Source organism: Nannobrachium achirus (genome assembly GCF_963921795.1).
Source record: "Nannobrachium achirus genome assembly, chromosome: 21".
In the NCBI taxonomy this organism is placed as follows: Eukaryota; Metazoa; Chordata; class Actinopteri; order Myctophiformes; family Myctophidae; genus Nannobrachium; species Nannobrachium achirus.
The window spans coordinates 7,171,195-7,192,290 of NC_137828.1; the positions used below are offsets into that span (position 1 = coordinate 7,171,195).

Genomic DNA, 21,096 nt, shown 5'->3' on the forward strand with positions numbered 1-21,096 from the left:
TGAACTTGACTATGGACTTGAGTTAATGGCTTGTTTTGATTTATGAAATGTATTGAATTGCCTTTAACAGTCAATTAGGGGCCGGTATGTTGAAGCCATTATGAATATTTGATTTATGATTTATGATTATGATTGATTTACTATGGAATGTATGAATTATGCCTGACTATGAAATATTGTATTTTTATTTGGGGCTTATGATGATGAAATTATGGCTATTAATTAAGATGATGATCAGATATGGTGACGTGATTCTCTAGAGGCCCAGAGGGTGACGTTTACTTATATGGGTGTTGTCACAGTGTGATCAGGGACAGACAGGTGACCGGCTGCTTAGAGTGGCAGGGCAAACTATTTTTCAACCACTACACTATAACAGAATAAGCCTTATACCAATACGTTTTTGTTTTATATCATAACTAAGTCGGGATTCTGATATTTCTGTTAATAAATGACCTTAAATGATATACGGAATGTGTGCGTTGTTAATTGCGAAGCCGCTCTTACACTATACATTCTAACCATTACCAGTAAGACTCCCTAATCAGGAGATCGGGAGATAAGCGCTTATCTCCACAATGCGCTATATGGGACAGATCCAAGTTGATGACATGAGTGTAGACATACTGTGTACCGATTTGCGTGATTTTAGGGCAAAAATGGTAGGAGCAGTGTCCAAAAATGTGTTTCGCAAGAATCGGCCTCATGGTGGCGCTAGAAGAGGGCCATGTGAGAAATGAGGGGTGGGGTCTCCGCGCCACCGAGGCGGACAAATTGGTACCGGCCCCGGCTCTACCGGTCGCTCCTAGCCCGAGTTAAGGCATTTTATGTGAGCTGCAGTGGAGGGGGTCCTCCACTGGGGGCGCCACCACTTTTGCATCCGTTCTGGAGCACCAGGAGTCGGTGGTCCCCGGGAATTCCCCGTGAGCAGCCCCGTTGGGGTGGTCATTTGGTCCTTTTTGCACATTTGGTCATTTTTTACACCTGGGGGTCCCCCAGGGACTTGGGGGTCCCTGGAGCTCCGGGGGTCCATGGGACAGATCCAAGTTGATGACATGAGTGTAGACATACTGTGTACCGATTTGCGTGATTTTAGGGCAAAAATGGTAGGAGGAGTGTCCAAAAATGTGTTTCGCAAGAATCGGCCTCATGGTGGCGCTAGAAGAGGGCCATGTGAGAAATGAGGGGTGGGGTCTCCGCGCCACCGAGGCGGACAAATTGGTACCGGCCCCGGCTCTACCGGTCGCTCCTAGCCCGAGTTAAGGCATTTTATGTGAGCTGCAGTGGAGGGGGTCCTCCACTGGGGGCGCCACCATCCGTTCTGGAGCACCAGGAGTCGGTGGTCCCCGGGAATTCCCCGTGAACAGCCCCGTTGGGGTGGTCATTTTTGCACATTTGGTCATTTGGTCATTTTTTACACCTGGGGGTCCCCCAGGGACTTGGGGGTCCCTGGAGCTCCGGGGGTCCATGGGACAGATCCAAGTTGATGACATGAGTGTAGACATACTGTGTACGAGGCGGACGAATAGGTACCGGCCCCGGCTCTCCCGGTCGCTCCTAGCCTGAGTTACGGCATTTTATGTGCGCTGCAGTGGCAGGGGTCCTCCACTGGGGGCGGCAACACTTTTGCATCCGTTCTGGAGCACCAGGAGTCGGTGGTCCCCGGGAATTCCCCGTGAGCAGCCCCGTTGGGGTGGTCATTTTTGCACATTTGGTCATTTTTTACACCTGGGGGTCCCTCAGGGACCTGGGGGTCCCTGGAGCTCTGGGGGTCCTTGGAGGTTGTAGTTTGGCAGGCAAGGAGTGTGTGTGCAAAATCTGGCATGGATCGGGGCAACGGTTGCGGAGATATGAGCAGGGCAAAAGTGTGACGTGTGATGAGTGACGTGACGGACTGACGGACGGACTGACGGACGGACTGACGGACGGACTGTGGAGGTTTGGATAGTATAGAAGTAACTGCGACCTACGGTCGCAATAATGCTCTACGCGTTTGTTTTGTGTGTATGTTTGTCTGTGTGTGCACATTTCAGGGCACAGCTGGAACCAGAAGGGACATATGAGTGTGTGTTGACAGGCTTGATATTTGATGCGTCGGAGCGAGTTGTGGTTCGTTATTCTGTCCTGCCCTGGTCCAAGTTCGTCAGGTTCCTCCAGAACCCCTGGATGATCGCTGGTCCCACATTCAACGTTGAGACGGTCCCTAAGAATGACTCTGCCATCAAGTTTATCCAGTTCCCCCACTCCCTGTGCCTGGCTGGTGAGAATATATTCTCTTTTCAGGTGGAAACCTTGAACCCAAATCACAGCAGCCTATCCTACATTCATATTTTTTGTTTCTTGGCTTCCCATAATGCAACAAGAGATAACTCAATCAGGTAATCCTGTTTTGCATACAGGCCATTGTTATGAAATTCACCAAAATGGATTGATCTCGTAATCTATCTCCAGATCACGTTCTTGTTTAAAACGAGCCCTTCTCTACCGACGGTAACACAAGCATGGATGGCTGCGGTTGTCATTGTTTATTATCCTATTATTTTGTAAACTGCTTTATTCTCATTACACAAGGGAGCATTACGTTCAGCTAATCCATTGTGCAAGACTCACTTCCAGCCAGAACATAAGTAATTGCAGCCTACACATTGTAAAGGCGATGCAACGCTGTTTTTATCTTCTTTTTTTTAGACAAAGTTGAAGCACAGTCAAGACAAGTTTCTGTATAAGTTTATGGTGTCACGTTCCAAGAGCAGACTTAATTTACAGACAGACAAATGAATTGTCTAAAAAAAAATCTTCCTCCTTCCTTCACTGTCTCCAACCAGGCCTAGTGGACGAGGAGAGGGTGTCCTACACATTTGGTGTCCTACACATCACTGGCAACGCTCCAGTCACTGAGCCAGTGGAGTTCTCTGGTAGCCATGTAAAGTGGTCGGTGTCCTCCTTGTCACCTCTCGTTCCCACTGCCCAGAAGACAGGTGTACCGGTGGTATGCCACGGAGACTTGCTGATCTACAAGGAGCTGAGCAGTGATGATGAGATTCTAATGTTGCGCATCTACCTCACCCCCAACAACAGCCCGTCACATGTTGAGGTGAGGACTGCCCTAATGTGGAAACCGAAAGATTGCACATGTACAGTTTAGCATTGGGCGAAGAGTAAAGGCCCATTCCCACTGGGCCAGAATATATGTATCCATTCAAGTGGATGGTAAGATAAGATAAAAAATATCTGTCACAGATATTTTTTTTATCTTTCTCTTACCATTAAAAATGTTATATTAAGCTGGAAAGAACTGAGTGAATTTGTTCTACCTTCTCTGCCTCTTCTCTTCCCTCCCAAACCACCATCACCTTTTCCTCCTGTCCTCCTTGTGTGTGGCAGGCCATTCAGAAGGATTTGCTCCGCTGTGCTGCAAAGCATTTCGGTAGAGTGGAGAAGAATGCCTGTACTAGTTGTCCACTGGTAGAGAGCACCGCGCACTTTCTCACAAGTGACCAAACTGGAGTAGAAATTGTCCCTGAGGTGTGCTTGTCTCAAAGCTTATTCAGCTTACCATATGCATGCTGGTTCCATGTTTTGTTTGTAAAGGTGTAAAGAGTTGTACTCGTTTAGCTTTTAATATGTATTTCTTATAAACATGTAAGTTAATTCTTATCATTATGTGCATGTGCAGTACCACATGTTCACCCTGGAAGTGAACCTAGGCTTCTTTGAAGTGCTGTACGAGGGTCCACCCTGCAACAAGTTTCAACTCCAACTTCAACTCAAAGCGAGTGTTACAGACGATAAGGTAGCATGGTGTGCAAAGATTCTAAAAGGTACTTAAATACTGTATGTACACCTCTTTATTGTCTGCATCAGGCCAAGCTGTCGACTATGTGTCCGCCATTGTTTAAGTCTGTGAGCAGCTAATCTCCGGCACCATTTCCCCGATCAGTGTTAGACTTTGCACTCCCTTCAGGCTAAGCAAATCATGGCTCCATGGTGGCACTATAACAGGGCCCTTCATGTTTTGGCCTATGACTCTTGAACCGTAGGTTGTACAATCAAAATCTTTTCCTCCCTTGAATCATGATGCAAACAACCCATGTAAGCTCCGGCCATTTGTGTCAGTTTTTACATTAAGCTTTTTCTTCAAAACACACTTGAGTCCTTTCATTAAGATGCAGATGTATTCAGTCACATTATTCAAATTCTACTCCAATTGACTATGACTGCCTTCCAAAATGTGCAGGGCTTGGGTATGCTGTTCTAGTTTGTGTTGGCTTGAATGCTTGTAACTTGCAGTACACTTACTTTATTTCCGAATGACATTTTACTAATGGTCCTGACTTTTGTCCCCATGTCAGGCGACCTGGACAAGTACACAGAGATACAGCCAAGCAAACGGAACATAGGTAAGCATCTGGTCACTGTTGCAGTGAACCTTAGTTTGAAATCCTGAATTTGAAGGAATCTAATTAGCCTGTTATTAGCTACATTCCACATCCATGAATGTAATTCTTATAATGGTAAAACTCACTTTTGCTGTGTTCTATAGGAAACTTGAACTAATAACTCGAACTAGAACATATTCAAAATGTAAAGCTGTACAGTATGTATTTACACAGCGACATGTCTACTAGTAAACCTTAATTACAATGAAACAAAGTTGTTGTGTTTTTTTAACAGTTGTATAATCGCAATATAACACTCGAGGGTCTGCCACTTCTGTGTTACCTCAGGAACTCACCCTTTATGCTTGTTCCTGAGGCAACGCAGGCGTGATGATATCTGATGATATAGCACACCTTCTTGTGTAATATTGCTTAATAATCTGTGTTGCATTGAATCCAGTGCAGTTATTGTTTAGTCACAAGCTCCTGTTTATATTTAGGTTAAATATGTATTAAACCCACAGAGAGACTTAGGGCTCTATTATGATCCAGGTCTTATGCCTTATGCCTTAACTTCTTTGCCTTTTTTTTTACTATTTTGAAAAACATTTTTAAATACTTCAAATGATGATCTACATCTGCACGCTGTGAGCTTGCAGATCAGCTATTTGAAATATTTAAAAAAATGTGTATATAGTAAAAAAAAAAAAAAGGCAAAGAAGTTAAGGCATATTAAGGCATAAGACCTGGATCATAATAGAGCCCTTAGGGGCCCTATTATGATCCAGGTCTTATACCTTATGCCTTAACTTCGTTGCCTTTTTTTACTATTTGTTTTTGTTTTTTAAATATTTCAAAAAGCTGATCTGCAAGTTCACAACGTGCAGATGTAGATCAGCATTTGATTTAAAAATGTTTTTCAAAATAGTGAAAAAAAGGTAAAGAAGTTAAGGCATAAGGCATAAGACCTGGATCATAATAGGGCCCTTAATGCCTTACCTCAGGTACTTACATTTGGTACCATGTAGATCATTTCTTATGTTTTCTTTGTTTTTGTTGTTATTGCATTCTCTCTTACCCCTTGTCCCCACTTCTTCCTCCCCCCTTTCTCTTATGGAAAATAGCAAAAACCTGATTCTGATTCTTAATGAAACCCTGGCTTTCTTTGTGAAAATCGGCACACATCCAATAGTCGTTCACGTTCCTAATGTCTACTTGAATGTTTATTCTGTTTATTTGTGCTATATGCTGTAGGCCTATATGATGATGTAACTTGGGCATTTCTGAATAAGGAGGCCTATCTTTTGTTCTCTTGTCAGATGACTTGGTTCCCAGCACAAATACAAGGCCAATCAAAAGGACGTGTAAGCATGATTCATTAGATTTGTTTTATGTTCTGTAGTATAATAGTATGTTCAGCATTGTATAACCACAGTGTAATGTCCATCTCTCTTACAAACACAGTGTAATGTCTCTCTTACAACCAGTGTAATGTCCATCTCTATTACAACCAGTGTAATGTCCATCTCTATTACAACCACAGTGTAATGTCCATCTCTATTACAACCACAGTGTAATGTCCATCTCTATTACAACCACAGTGTAATGTCCATCTCTATTACAACCACAGTGTAATGTCCATCTCTATTACAACCACAGTGTAATGTCCATCTCTATTACAACCAGTGTAATGTCCATCTCTATTACAACCACAGTGTAATGTCCATCTCTATTACAACCACAGTGTAATGTACATCTCTATTACAACCACAGTGTAATGTCCATCTCTATTACAACCACAGTGTAATGTCCATCTCTATTACAACCAGTGTAATGTCCATCTCTATTACAACCACAGTGTAATGTCCATCTCTATTACAACCAGTGTAATGTCCATCTCTATTACAACCACAGTGTAATGTCCATCTCTATTACAACCACAGTGTAATGTCCATCTCTATTACAACCACAGTGTAATGTCCATCTCTATTACAACCAGTGGAATGTCCATCTCTATTACAACCAGTGTAATGTCCATCTCTATTACAACCACAGTGTAATGTCCATCTCTATTACAACCACAGTGTAATGTCCATCTCTATTACAACCAGTGTAATGTCCATCTCTATTACAACCACAGTGTAATGTCCATCTCTATTACAACCACAGTGTAATGTCCATCTCTATTACAACCACAGTGTAATGTCCATCTCTATTACAACCACAGTGTAATGTCCATCTCTATTACAACCACAGTGTAATGTCCATCTCTATTACAACCACAGTGTAATGTCCATCTCTATTACAACCACAGTGTAATGTCCATCTCTATTACAACCAGTGTAATGTCCATCTCTATTACAACCACAGTGTAATATCCATCTCTATTACAACCACAGTGTAATGTCCATCTCTATTACAACCACAGTGTAATGTCCATCTCTATTACAACCACAGTGTAATGTCCATCTCTATTACAACCACAGCTCCACTTATGCCTTAACTTCTTTGCCTTTTTTTTTACTATTTTGAAAAACATTTTTAAATACTTCAAATGATGATCTACATCTGCACGCTGTGAGCTTGCAGATCAGCTATTTGAAATATTTAAAAAAATGTGTATATAGTAAAAAAAAAAAAGGCAAAGAAGTTAAGGCATATTAAGGCATAAGACCTGGATCATAATAGAGCCCTTAGGGGCCCTATTATGATCCAGGTCTTATGCCTTATGCCTTAAATTCGTTGCCTTTTTTTACTATTTGTTTTTGTTTTTTAAATATTTCAAAAAGCTGATCTGCAAGTTCACAACGTGCAGATGTAGATCAGCATTTGATTTAAAAATGTTTTTCAAAATAGTGAAAAAAAGGTAAAGAAGTTAAGGCATAAGGCATAAGACCTGGATCATAATAGGGCCCTTAATGCCTTACCTCAGGTACTTACATTTGGTACCATGTAGATCATTTCTTATGTTTTCTTTGTTTTTGTTGTTATTGCATTCTCTCTTACCCCTTGTCCCCACTTCTTCCTCCCCCCTTTCTCTTATGGAAAATAGCAAAAACCTGATTCTGATTCTTAATGAAACCCTGGCTTTCTTTGTGAAAATCGGCACACATCCAATAGTCGTTCACGTTCCTAATGTCTACTTGAATGTTTATTCTGTTTATTTGTGCTATATGCTGTAGGCCTATATGATGATGTAACTTGGGCATTTCTGAATAAGGAGGCCTATCTTTTGTTCTCTTGTCAGATGACTTGGTTCCCAGCACAAATACAAGGCCAATCAAAAGGACGTGTAAGCATGATTCATTAGATTTGTTTTATGTTCTGTAGTATAATAGTATGTTCAGCATTGTATAACCACAGTGTAATGTCCATCTCTCTTACAAACACAGTGTAATGTCTCTCTTACAACCAGTGTAATGTCCATCTCTATTACAACCAGTGTAATGTCCATCTCTATTACAACCACAGTGTAATGTCCATCTCTATTACAACCACAGTGTAATGTCCATCTCTATTACAACCACAGTGTAATGTCCATCTCTATTACAACCACAGTGTAATGTCCATCTCTATTACAACCACAGTGTAATGTCCATCTCTATTACAACCACAGTGTAATGTCCATCTCTATTACAACCACAGTGTAATGTCCATCTCTATTACAACCACAGTGTAATGTCCATCTCTATTACAACCACAGTGTAATGTCCATCTCTATTACAACCACAGTGTAATGTCCATCTCTATTACAACCACAGTGTAATGTCCATCTCTTTTACAACCACAGTGTAATGTCCATCTCTATTACAACCAGTCTAATGTCCATCTCTATTACAACCACAGTGTAATGTCCATCTCTATTACAACCACAGTGTAATGTCCATCTCTTTTACAACCACAGTGTAATGTCCATCTCTATTACAACCACAGTGTAATGTCCATCTCTATTACAACCACAGTGTAATGTCCATCTCTATTACAACCAGTGTAATGTCCATCTCTATTACAACCACAGTGTAATGTCCATCTCTATTACAACCACAGTGTAATGTCCATCTCTATTACAACCACAGTGTAATGTCCATCTCTATTACAACCACAGTGTAATGTCCATCTCTTTTACAACCACAGTGTAATGTCCATCTCTATTACAACCACAGTGTAATGTCCATCTCTATTACAACCACAGTGTAATGTCCATCTCTATTACAACCACAGTGTAATGTCCATCTCTATTACAACCACAGTGTAATGTCCATCTCTATTACAACCACAGTGTAATGTCCATCTCTATTACAACCACAGTGTAATGTCCATCTCTATTACAACCACAGTGTAATGTCCATCTCTATTACAACCAGTGTAATGTCCATCTCTATTACAACCACAGTGTAATGTCCATCTCTATTACAACCAGTGTAATGTCCATCTCTATTACAACCACAGTGTAATGTCCATCTCTATTACAACCACAGTGTAATGTCCATCTCTTTTACAACCACAGTGTAATGTCCATCTCTATTACAACCACAGTGTAATGTCCATCTCTATTACAACCACAGTGTAATGTCCATCTCTATTACAACCACAGTGTAATGTCCATCTCTATTACAACCACAGTGTAATGTCCATCTCTATTACAACCACAGTGTAATGTCCATCTCTATTACAACCACAGTGTAATGTCCATCTCTATTACAACCACAGTGTAATGTCCATCTCTATTACAACCACAGTGTAATGTCCATCTCTATTACAACCACAGTGTAATGTCCATCTCTATTACAACCAGTGTAATGTCCATCTCTATTACAACCACAGTGTAATGTCCATCTCTATTACAACCACAGTGTAATGTCCATCTCTATTACAACCAGTGTAATGTCCATCTCTATTACAACCACAGTGTAATGTCCATCTCTTTTACAACCACAGTGTAATGTCCATCTCTATTACAACCACAGTGTAATGTCCATCTCTATTACAACCACAGTGTAATGTCCATCTCTATTACAACCACAGTGTAATGTCCATCTCTATTACAACCACAGTGTAATGTCCATCTCTATTACAACCACAGTGTAATGTCCATCTCTATTACAACCACAGTGTAATGTCCATCTCTATTACAACCACAGTGTAATGTCCATCTCTATTACAACCACAGTGTAATGTCCATCTCTATTACAACCACAGTGTAATGTCCATCTCTTTTACAACCACAGTGTAATGTCCATCTCTATTACAACCAGTGTAATGTCCATCTCTATTACAACCACAGTGTAATGTCCATCTCTATTACAACCACAGTGTAATGTCCATCTCTATTACAGGCAAAACACAGAGATGCGTCCCATCAGAAGTAATTCCCAGTAAGAGATCTTGTCCACCACAGGAGCCAGGTGATTTTACACATTTCCTTTTACTACATGAGATCAATTAATTTTGGATTACTGCAACCATTGATAAACCAGTTTATGTTGTGTTGTGATGATTCCTCCCCATGATTTTGCACAGATATAATTTGTATTTATTTATTGTTTGGTTAAAATTTTTCATGAGCCAATGAAAATGCCACGTTATCCCTTCTCTTCCAGCGATGTCAGCTAAACAGTGGATCATACAAAACAAGATAGAAATTCTAGAAATCATGGAGACAGATTTTAAGCATTTCATGCAGTGGGTAGATCAATCCGGGCTAGTGGTGCGAACTCAGTATAACGACCTGATGAAACTCAGTGAAAAGTCCCTATCCGAGGCAGCTATTGGACTTGTGGACATAATACTTTCAAGGGAAGAACCAACTTGCAGTGACTTCCTCTCTATGCTACAAAAAGACAAACTGAAAGAGTCGTTTCCTAAACTGAAGACAATGCCCTGGTGCATCCCTCCTGCCGCGGTGTCAACCCACACAACCACAAGTTAATCCGAGGTCAGAGAGATGGACATGGATGAGGGTGAAGACTGAGGGCGGCTTGCACCAACACGGTTTAAGCCTTAAACTGGTTTAAATCAAGGTTTATCTTTTAATCAGCTTGCACCAAACCTTAAACCTAGTTTTCATTAATCAGGTTTAGTTTTAAACCATCCTTTTAATCTTGGTTTGAATTTTCACTGTAAACCTGGATTACTATTAATCCTGTTGCACCACTACTTTAAACTTTGATTTAAACATCAGTAAGGGATTGATTTTAATCCTGCTGTAGAGGTGGTTTAAATGCAAACATGCCATTGACATGAATGGGGGTCCCCCTCCTGTGAGGGAAGCCTCACAGCAACCCCTGAAGGCTTGCAACTGAAAACAAACATCATTATTGTTGTCTTCCCTACATCCTTGTAGTACTGTACTGTACATCGGCTATTTTGAATTAGCGAACATTTTACAGGGACATAATACAGACATTTCCCACTTCCCAAGCAACATGGAGACGTTTTAATTTTCGAAATCGCTTCATAATTGACTCAAATGTGAATATGATCAAAACTGTGGTCTTTTCTTGCTTCCTATATAGCCACGCATCGCATCGCCGCGCCGCACCGCACCGCACCGCACCGCTCTGTGTAGCGTCCGAGCGTCACCATCGTATGACGGAGTGTTATTTTTTTTGTTTTGTTTTGGCTGCAGGCGCTCTTCTTAACCCTTTAAGTGCCGATATTCAGGATCAAAAACAATTTTTTATTTGCTATTTTACTTACCCCGAGCTGCTTGGAACAACGTGGGTGGTCCAGGCTCGCTAGCCGCTAGCTTAGCGGCCATTCTACTCTGTCCGACGATATATTCCATTAAAAATGGTTTAAAATAAAGTTTAGACCCCCCCAATGTTCACCCAATGTTCATTGTAGGCGGCGCGACGTATTCCAGGGTGCCTATCCCGAACTAGTTCGGGATATTTAATAAAATGAATTATTTTATCGGAGGCCTCAATGAAGCCCCGGTCTAGACGTCCATCCTTGGCCGGGACTTAGACTCGGCCATCCACGGGCCGTATTCGCGCTAACGGCCAAATCGCGCCGCCCACTCCAATAATAAATCACATCTTTAGACAGGATTTTCTCCGGATTGTGTCCCCAGACCCAAAAAGAAAGTTTTTTTGCGGCTGAAATAGCTTTAGATCGGGCTTCTAAAGGGGTTAGCATTTTGGCTACGTGTCAGCTAGCTTCCTCCTCTCGACACCCACAGCATTGACCGGAGTGAAAACACAAGGCAGTTGGGGGAGGGTCGACGAAAGCTATAAAGAAGGTCTATGGAGATTTTTCTGGCACTCTAGCACCCCTTGTGGCCGGATGGCACTGGATGAGTTAACATAGGCCTGCCCACATTCTCCTAAAAGTGAATAAAAGAGTAACGCTAATGATGTTAGGCTCAAGAGAATAGCATATTCCAGTTTGTTTACATGAAATCCAAGATGGAGGACATTTAAGCCATGAATTAATCACAGTTTATGGTTTTAATCACAGGTTAAGGGTTTTATCACAGATTTGTTAAGCAATGCTTAAATTTAAGTGGTGCAAAGCACCTCGATTTAAATTAAAACCTAGATCAACAAACCCTTGATTAACCCTAAATTAAGATTTATTTAATCCCTCTTGGTGCAAACTGCCCTGAATGTCAGCCGTCGTTGAGACAAAGAAATGAGTCAGAGATGGACCGATGCCATTGTTTCCTCCCTGATTCCGATACCCCTAACTTGCGTATCGTTGATATTCCGATGCCAGTGTGTAATTGATAACTCTGAGAGTGTACACATGGAACCAAATGGACCCTTACGGATCTGTAAATCTGAGAGTGTACACACGGAACCAAATGGACCCTTACATTTGGTTCCAAGAGAGTGTCTGCTCAGTCCATCTCTTTAGTAGAAAGAAAAAAACCCATACAGGGTATGGGATGATGGAACAAAAAGGTACCCTGGTGGGCCATCCCACATACTGCGGTCACCCACTCATTCATACTGGGGAAGGAATGAGTGAGTGAACGCAGTATGTGGGATGGCCCGCCAGGCTAACAAAAAGGATGAGCAGACACAATTCACCCGTTGTCAAGTCCTGCCCGTTGTCCCACCCCTCTTCGCACCTATTGGTTGCTATGTCTTGGTGGGACAAAAGTCCTTTCTCTCCATCCACTACCATTGAAATTCAGTTGCTGCTTATTGTTATCCTGTGTATTCAATTCTCATTTTAAACTTGGTTTCAGTAAAAAGGAGCCTCTCGGGTGCAGAATAGTGACTGGGCATGTTTTTAAATGTTTTTATTTCTCCAAAAATTATGTTTTAGCAAATTCAACATTTTCAACGAAAAAATGGCATAACCAGGGGACAAGGCAGAAAGGGCCTGCTGGTTGGTCAGTCAGGGACCAATCAGAAGGCTGACAAAGGGTTAATTGGAGCTGGAACACAAACCTTTACCACTGTTAGTGAACAAACACAACATAGCAATGATTACTGTAACAATATAGAAACAAGAAATCACATTGTGCACCTTTTTAATGCATCAGCCTAAGCTGAATCCTCAACCTCTGTAGATTTGTTTCTGACAATTCTGTTACAATTCTGATACATCACTATATCATTTGTACTGTACATTTTCTAGGACCATCTCAGTGGACTTTTTTTAACATGATTTTGGATACAAACATAACTGTATTTTTCGACTATGAACCTATGAGGGATTTAATTTTCTTCCCACTTTATTTTGTACAGTTTTTATATTTTTCACTTTTTTCTATTGCTGCCTGTGGAAGGGTTATATGGCACTGTACAGTATATCCAGCCCACTTGTATTTGAAATCCTTTCAAATGTGACAAAGAAATGATAAGGCTTTAAATAAAATACAGTATAGGCTATGCAGTATGGACTTGTGCATTTTGGGGGGCACTTTTTTCTTATTATCTTCTTATCCTATGTGTGTAGTGGGGTTATTATTTTAACATTGATCTATGCATTCTACATTAAGGATTCATGGGCGATATTAGGAAAATCGTCGATATTTAATAACGTTGTTGAATAGCCTACCTCGATATCGATATTACTCACGATAGTAAAACAATTGCATTATATAGCTTTTACTGTTTTCCTGCTTTAGGTCCACTGCCTGCCTAACCCAGATAATGAATAGCATGCACACTGCACAGTACACATAGAATAAAGACATTAAATGCCTTATTTCCATTTTTTGCATGTGTCGTGCATAGTGTGTCTGTTAATTAATTTGACCACCAATACTACCTCGATATCGAGTTAGCGAAGGAACGCAGTGACGAAGACCAGTTCGGGGAGCGTTCGGTAATGCGTTCGTCTGCTAACGTTGACCCCCACCCACAATACATAGGGAGTCCTGCCCAGTAGCTAGTCATGTTGCCGCTTGGCTGCTGCCAAAGCCATGGTCCAGCTTTAGTCCAGACGATCTGTGGTTTGACCCAAAATAAATCGCAATAGTAATCATTCAGGGTTTTTTTATGATCCTTAGCGTCATTCAAATAACATTAAAAGTTGTGAATTATATATTTAGTGGATCAAGGTAAATTTAGGGGGTTCAAGTTTGGGTCCATTCACGTACATGGGAAAAAGACCCAGTGCTTTTTTTTTTTTTTTTTTTTTTTTTTCATGATTCTGAATCCATTGCAAGCATTTGTGTAGCTTGTAAAACATTCCTTGGGCTAAAACGCCCTTACACAACTATGGTTTTGTGATGAGTCATCACTTTTCACACTTTTGTGGGGTCCATTTTTTAGCCCAAGGAATGTTTTTTTGTGCAAAACAGATGCTTGTAATGGATTCAGAATCATGAGAAACCCCCACATGCTACTTAAAATATTTATTTTTCCCTCTATAGTAAGTGAATGGACCCAAACTTGAACCCCCTAAATGTACCTTGATCCACTAAATATATAATTCACTACTTTTAATATATGATGCAGGAGGGCAATTTCTTTTGGGTGTGGGACTTTTTCTTTTTTCTTTTCTTTTTTTTTAGATTGACTGGCCAACTTAGGCTATTGTTAGATGACCATATAGATGCTTATTCTTATTCCCTATGCTGTTAGTATGCTGATGCTTAGTGTATGCTGTTGCTTTATATGTTATGCTGTGGCTGCTCTCCCGCTGCATTCTGTTTGTCAATATCGTCACTGTCGGTTTCAAAGTTTCAAATTTGTAAATTTTGTCGCAAAGAAAAGCACTGCTTCATCATATGACCATCGCACAAAAGTAGTGAAAACAGCCGTTCTACAAGCACACAACGCCTTGCGGTGCGAGGCATTGTGTGCAAATGTGTTAAGTTTACATAGCACATAGCAAGTTTGCATGTAAAGTTTACATGGTCTGCTCCTTTTCCCCTCTACACCAAACCTCTTTTCCCGAAAATAGACGATCTACACTACAGGGTCACAACGCCTTGCAGTACGAGGTATTGTGAGCTTAGTTGTAGATCTGCTATTTTGGGCTAAAGTTCTCCAAATAGGGATGCTAAGGTTAACATGAAAACATAAAGATAAAAGGTTCCAATCAACCAAAGATGTGGCCCCCTATAGGGGTCCAGGGCCCCCTGTTGAAGACCCCTGCTGTAGACTACAGTGGGATACGAATCGATATTGTCTTGGCTTCTACGCACTGATACACAGTAGGCCTAGTGCTCCTTTAAAGAGACACTGATACAGTAGGACTATAGTGCTCCTTTAAAGAGACACTGATACAGTAGGACTATATAGTGCTCCTTTAAATAGACACTGATACAGTAGGGCCGTAACTACCATTGAGGACACAGAGGTCATGACCTCGGTAAAAAAAAAAAAAAAAAAAAAAATCAAAAAATGTTTTTCAGTGGAAAAACCCCACTAGATGCGCCCCTGAGCAAACAGAGGCCGTTTTGGTATTGCAGCTGGAGAGCCTCATTATAGTAGAGCTAGAATAAACAAAAGGAATGGTCAGAGTGTTTGTTGAGGGTTAAAACCTGTCTAATGCCTCATTCACACAGTGAGCAGCAAAGCTAAAGTTTTGCTTGCTTGGTCAATGTTATCTCAATGGAAACCAGCTTTAAAGATACATGGGACACACCAAACGAAGGTTTGGAAGCTTTAAAGCTGGTTTCCATTGAGATAACATTGACCAAGCAAGCTAAACTTTAGCTTTGCTGCTCCCTATGTGAATGAGGCATAAGACTCAATTTTGAGCATATATTTATACAAAAAATATAGTTTTAAAGGCATGGTGTAGGCCCTTTAAGAACTTCACAACACTGCCGTAAAGCAGGTCCGTTGCTATAGTGATCACAGGCTGTTTTGTACTATGGTTCTGTAGTGTTGTTGTTGTTAGCCTGCCCGGAATTACACTGTAAAGCCTACGATTGGATTAGCCTATACCTTAAATTGTGTGGACATTGAAACTCATTACCGGTACATGCTGTCAGAAGACGGACGCATCACTTCAGAAAGATGGTCAGGTTTAACCCCCCTGTTAGTTTTGCATTTGGCCGCCCAAATGAATGTGGAGACTGTAAACAGCGTTTCCAACGCTATCGTCTGGTGACAAAACTAAACATTGAGGAGGATGACGAGGTTCAGGTCAGTTCCCTGATATACGCTATGGGCCCGGACCGGAGGCTGAAAACATTGTCATTCACGTTGTCAGGGGATGATCAGAAGAAGTTCGACGACGACCAGTAGTCTACTTTTACCTCACACGGAATATGATCCACAAGCACGCCTGTTTCCATCAGAGAGAACAGCGGCCCGGTGAGAAAGATGAAATGTTTATCAGAGCTCTTTATGATTTATCAGAACACTGTGACTTTGGGGAAATAAAGGGTGAGCGCATACTGTACGTGACCGCCTAGTTAGTTGTTGGTTGCAGATCAGTCTGAAGCACACTGGCACAGTGTCTCTCTCGACTCGAGAGTAAATATACTTAATTGTTGCAAAATGATTGACATTGTGACGTTGATGCTTGACGTTTGACTATATTGCTGCAAAATAAGTTGGCCTAAATAAATCATATAGACATGCTCATGGTGTCTAGAAAAAGAAGCACTTGTTTTGTTTATGTTTGTGTTACATTTAGGTTAAAAATAAACCGTAGAAACCCATTAAAACAACATGATAAAACCGCGCAAAACCCGATTTTTTCGCACGCGTGCACGAGGATATTAATGACCTCGGTATTTTCGGAACCCTGGTTACGGCCCTGCAGGACTATAGTGCTCCTTTAAATAGACACTGATACAGTAGGACTATAGTGCTCCTTTAAATAGACACTGATACAGTAGGACTATAGTTCTCCTTTAAATAGACACTGATACACAGTAGGCCTATGTAGTGCTCCTTTAAAAGCGATGTGCATTTGTTAAAGCCCCAGTGAAATGCCAATCAGAAGGGAACAGCCCTTCAGGCAATGGGATGTAAAATCTGAGTCATGTGATACCTAAAGTCTTGTTTGTAGCCCACAGTAGCAAGGCAAAGAGACACGACCAGGCTGCCTCTTGTAATAATAATAATATCTCAAATGTATATAGTGCTTTTCTGAGTACCCAAATACGCTTTACATGGGGCAAAAAATAACAAAATAAACAACTTTATTAAAGACTAATAAAAAAAAAACAATTAAGGATAAGGTAGATTAGCTGGGGAAAGCAATATGAAAGAGGTGGGTTTTGAGACCGGTTTTGAAGGTTTGGATGGTGAGGGCGTCTCTGAGGGTTTTAGGGAGTGCATTTTACAGAATGTGTGTTACCAAGTTGCTTATTATTCTAACCTATAATGTGTATAGATACATATTTTATTGCGCTCATTAAGTTTACAATGAGTAATACGTAGTTTGGAAGTCATCTTGAATGAGTAGCTCTGTAATTAAAAAGAAAACAGCTGTCTTGGAGGAATGCCGGCAATGGGAAACAAACAGGTGAATGTAACCCAAGGTTCATTTATATGCAAGCAGACCTGTCTATGTCATCACGCAGCACGTTTCTGTTCACAGGAAAGAATTAAGAATGACCTATTTAGGGACCTTTGATATAGAAATACACAAAAAAAATATTTTTTTTGCATCTAGTGTCAGGAATGCCCATATGATTACCACGGATAAGCTCTAAAAGTGTGAAAACTAATTTTTCATTTTACTAGCTCTTTAAACATTAGCCACTGAATTAAAACACTACTGGGCCAGAGAGGTTTCACAGAATAAGTGCCAGTCAGACTGGGCACTATAACTTTTATAGTCTGGGATCACTTCACTTTTCGGGTTTGTAACCGGTCTGGAGCGGAAACCCCAAAACGTCACGTTGTAGTACTCAAAGGACTACAATTTGCCGGAAAGATCAAACCGGATTCAGTTTTAACCCAAAATATTCCCCTGCGCTCAAGGACACACTTTTAGGGCCTACCTAATAAACTCCTTGATGCGGAGTAGTTTTGCTTTTGAAAAATTCGTTTGGTATATGCATCTTTTAGTCCAACTTTTAGCGACTGGCAAGACTACACTAGGCTACTCGAACATTTTAATAGGTATTGGGGAAACAAACGGAGGGAACCAAATCAAAGCGACGCCGCTTCTTCTAGTGGTTTCCGCGCTTTAGGCGGAAACCAAACGGCCTGTTGTGAACGAGCACCAGGCTTTTCCTGTGAGAAAGCCTGGTGGGCGAGGTTATAACTTTTATAGTCTGTGTGCCATCCACTAGCTTGACCGACTTAGAATGATGTTTAAAACTATATTTGTATAGTTATAGTTTTAGTTCTGCTCAGTATGAATGGCCCTTTTAGAAATATATCCTGTATTCAGTTCTACAAAGACAAAGTTGATGGCTTGGCTTTCAATGTATTCAGTATACTGTACTTTTACTGACACCTTGTGGATGAAGAGTACAGTTGCACCCCTCATATCAGCAGAGGAGGTTATTCCATGCATGAGAGCTCCTCCGCAAAACTATAAGTATTATGTATATGTGCACTCGTCACATCCCACATCGACTACTGTAATTCCCTTCTCTCTGGCCCTCCAAACTACGAGTCAATAAACTACAAATCAATCAAAACTCAGCTGCCCGGATCATCACCCATTCACCCACACTAAACTATACGCCCACATCACCCCCATCCTCATCCAACTCCACTGGCTCCCCATTCATTACCGTATAAATTACACATCACCCCCATCCTCTCCGACCTTCTCCATGGCCATGTCCCCTCCTGTTCCCTGCGTTCCTCATCAACTTGCACAGGCAACTTATGCACGGGATACAGTTCTCCAAAAGCCATGACAGTAAGGGCGAGTGCCGAAGTGTGGCCGGCCCTCAGCCGCTGACTCCTCGATGGGCCCCCTGATAGTGCCTGCCTCGGCACCATGGGTGCCCGGGCTTTTAGCTGCACTGCACCTCGACTCCCATTTTCAAATCCCAACTCAAAACTCACCTGTTCAAACTGGCCTACTCACTCTAACATACTCACGTCACCTTTTATCTGTATACCTACCCTTGCTCCTATTTTCACTATTGATTCTTGATATATTGTGTATTTTGTTGTTGATTGTTTTTGAAAAGCCGCTTCCAAGGAGTGGCTTTGTGTGTCCCATTTCCATATATGGTCATTTCAGTCCAGAATGAACAGTTTTTTTCAAAAACAAAATGTGTGTCCCATGTCCATATATGGTCATTTCAGTCCAGAATGAACAGGTTTTTTCAAAAACAAAATGTGTGATCCCATGTCCATATATGGTCATTTCAGTCCAGAATGAACAGGGTTTATCAAAAACAAAATGTGTGTCCCATGTCCATATATGGTCATTTCAGTCCAGAATGAACAGGTTTTATCCGTCCCGTATGTCCAGAATATGTGTGTAGTGTCCGTCCCAGTCTTTGAGGATTGGTCAAGCTTCACATGACAATTCGGCCCTCCAGATAAAATCATTCATTCATTCAGAATATAAAGAATGTATAGATCACAGAGTTCATTACTCTAGAACACATAGAATGAAAGTTCACCGCTTCACTTTGAAACCGAGGTTTGATTTTTTTACCAAATGTTTACATATCTGTACAGAATGTTCATCTTTTATTGTCCTGTCCAGAATAGTGAGTCTAGGGTTGATTTTAAACTAACATGTTCACACTGTGTCCATTTAACTCTTACTTCATACTGGAGGGGGAGGGGCCACCTCCATGCATGATGTAAGAACAAAATGGCCGCTGTGCGAATATGGTTAGGCCTAATTGAGTTTACAGTGATATTTCTGTACAGTCATAAAACAATGTATCAGACCTCATGTCTTCTATACTCATCATGTGTAATGAATGTTTGTTGGTTGTTCTTCTGTAGAGATGAAACAGTCTGGTCAGATGGAGATGAAGTCCATGGATCAGACATCAACACCTCCCCTTCCTCCTGGTGACAAGGTTATATGGTCTTATATGTTTTACTTACATAAATCTAACCCTTTTTTATCGTTTATTTCTTCACTAAATACAATTTACTGTTAGTTTTAGTTGTTTTAATATAATATGGGGTATTTGTCTGACGCAACATATAGAAATAAAGTTCACAGTTATGACTGGAAAAGCTATCCCTTTAACCTACAACTCCTGTGTTGTGTTGAGTGCAGCGTGTGCGATAAACGGACGTGTCACTTTTTGTGTCCAAATTGAGAAGTTGTGATACATTAATTCTACATTGTTTAGCACATTCAGAAAATGATCGGCGGTTTCTGTTTATTTGCCTGTACTATAAAGTGACAGTGAGTGAAATACCTCCAGGTCTCCACCCTGTAGTTGGTACTGATCTGGACCATTTAATAAACATATAGTCCATGTATCCTTACACCATAATGTACTGTACGTACTTACATACCATGCTTTCAGAGACTGTTTAATAACTATTGGTCCAAACCACATACATTATAAATAACATGTGTTCCATGAGATGAATTTTTGAAGCAAGCTATTCAGAGCATATCGGTCAGATAGTGATTTTAGCTCTTCACCTGAAGTATCTCCCCTATCATGATGTACACATGAGAACCTGTTCCCCTGGTCCTCTTTACCTGAAATTGGAATTAAGCATTTAGAATGCAGGTTCTATATAGTTTATAATACTTGTAGAAATGAAGGAATATTTCAGCGAAACACTAACTAACGTGTGTTAAAGATTGACCATGCAAGGATTGTTTGATATCTAACACAGTTCACCTGTTTTACCCAACGTAGTTCTTACTTCTCTTGTATTGAATCCTACACACCAAGTTTGCCTCAAGGCTGGTGTGAACCTATTGCAAAATGGTCTCTAGTGTTTATGTATGATACTGTATGCTTATTTAATATTCATGACTTTCTTTTCTATTTTTAGGTGCTTTCCCTTGTTGGCTCAGGGACTCATTTAAAAGATGAGCAGGTGAGCAATTTGAAGCAAAAAGGAAGTCTCACATCCTCCTTCTCCTCAGCTGAGGGATTGAGGCTTACTGAGATGGAAGACACTCCACCTGAGAAGAAAGACTTGGATGAAGAAAGAGACATTAACGTGTCCGTTAGAGGTAGAGGCAAGCATACAAGAAAGAGAAAGAAGAAGAGTGAAGCATGCTTCAGAGATGCCTGAGGAGAAATCTCAGCAAACTCGGTTTGGCCCTCCCTTAACACCTAGTGATAACCCTCCCATTCAGTCCCAGTCTCAACCCCAGATCTCCCCACTGGAACCCGGCAAGCATCACTCATTCACTGGAACCCCTTCTCCATGTCCTAGCA

General features: G+C 41.0%; 1 protein-coding gene across 1 annotated transcript in view; it reads left to right on the top strand.

Moving 5' to 3' along the window:
- LOC308307231 (A-type potassium channel modulatory protein DPP6-like) overlaps positions 1–21,096 on the top strand; it is a gene marked incomplete at both ends in the record, with an annotated part of 64,299 nt that overhangs the window by 13,322 nt on the left and 29,881 nt on the right. Inside the window, 5 exons of the mRNA XM_080752404.1 lie at positions 2,034–2,260; positions 2,826–3,094; positions 3,677–3,821; positions 4,353–4,400; positions 19,682–19,766. Of these exons, the coding sequence (XP_080608530.1) occupies positions 2,034–2,260; positions 2,826–3,094; positions 3,677–3,821; positions 4,353–4,400; positions 19,682–19,766 (774 nt within the window). The remainder of the gene's footprint in view (positions 1–2,033; positions 2,261–2,825; positions 3,095–3,676; positions 3,822–4,352; positions 4,401–19,681; positions 19,767–21,096) is intronic.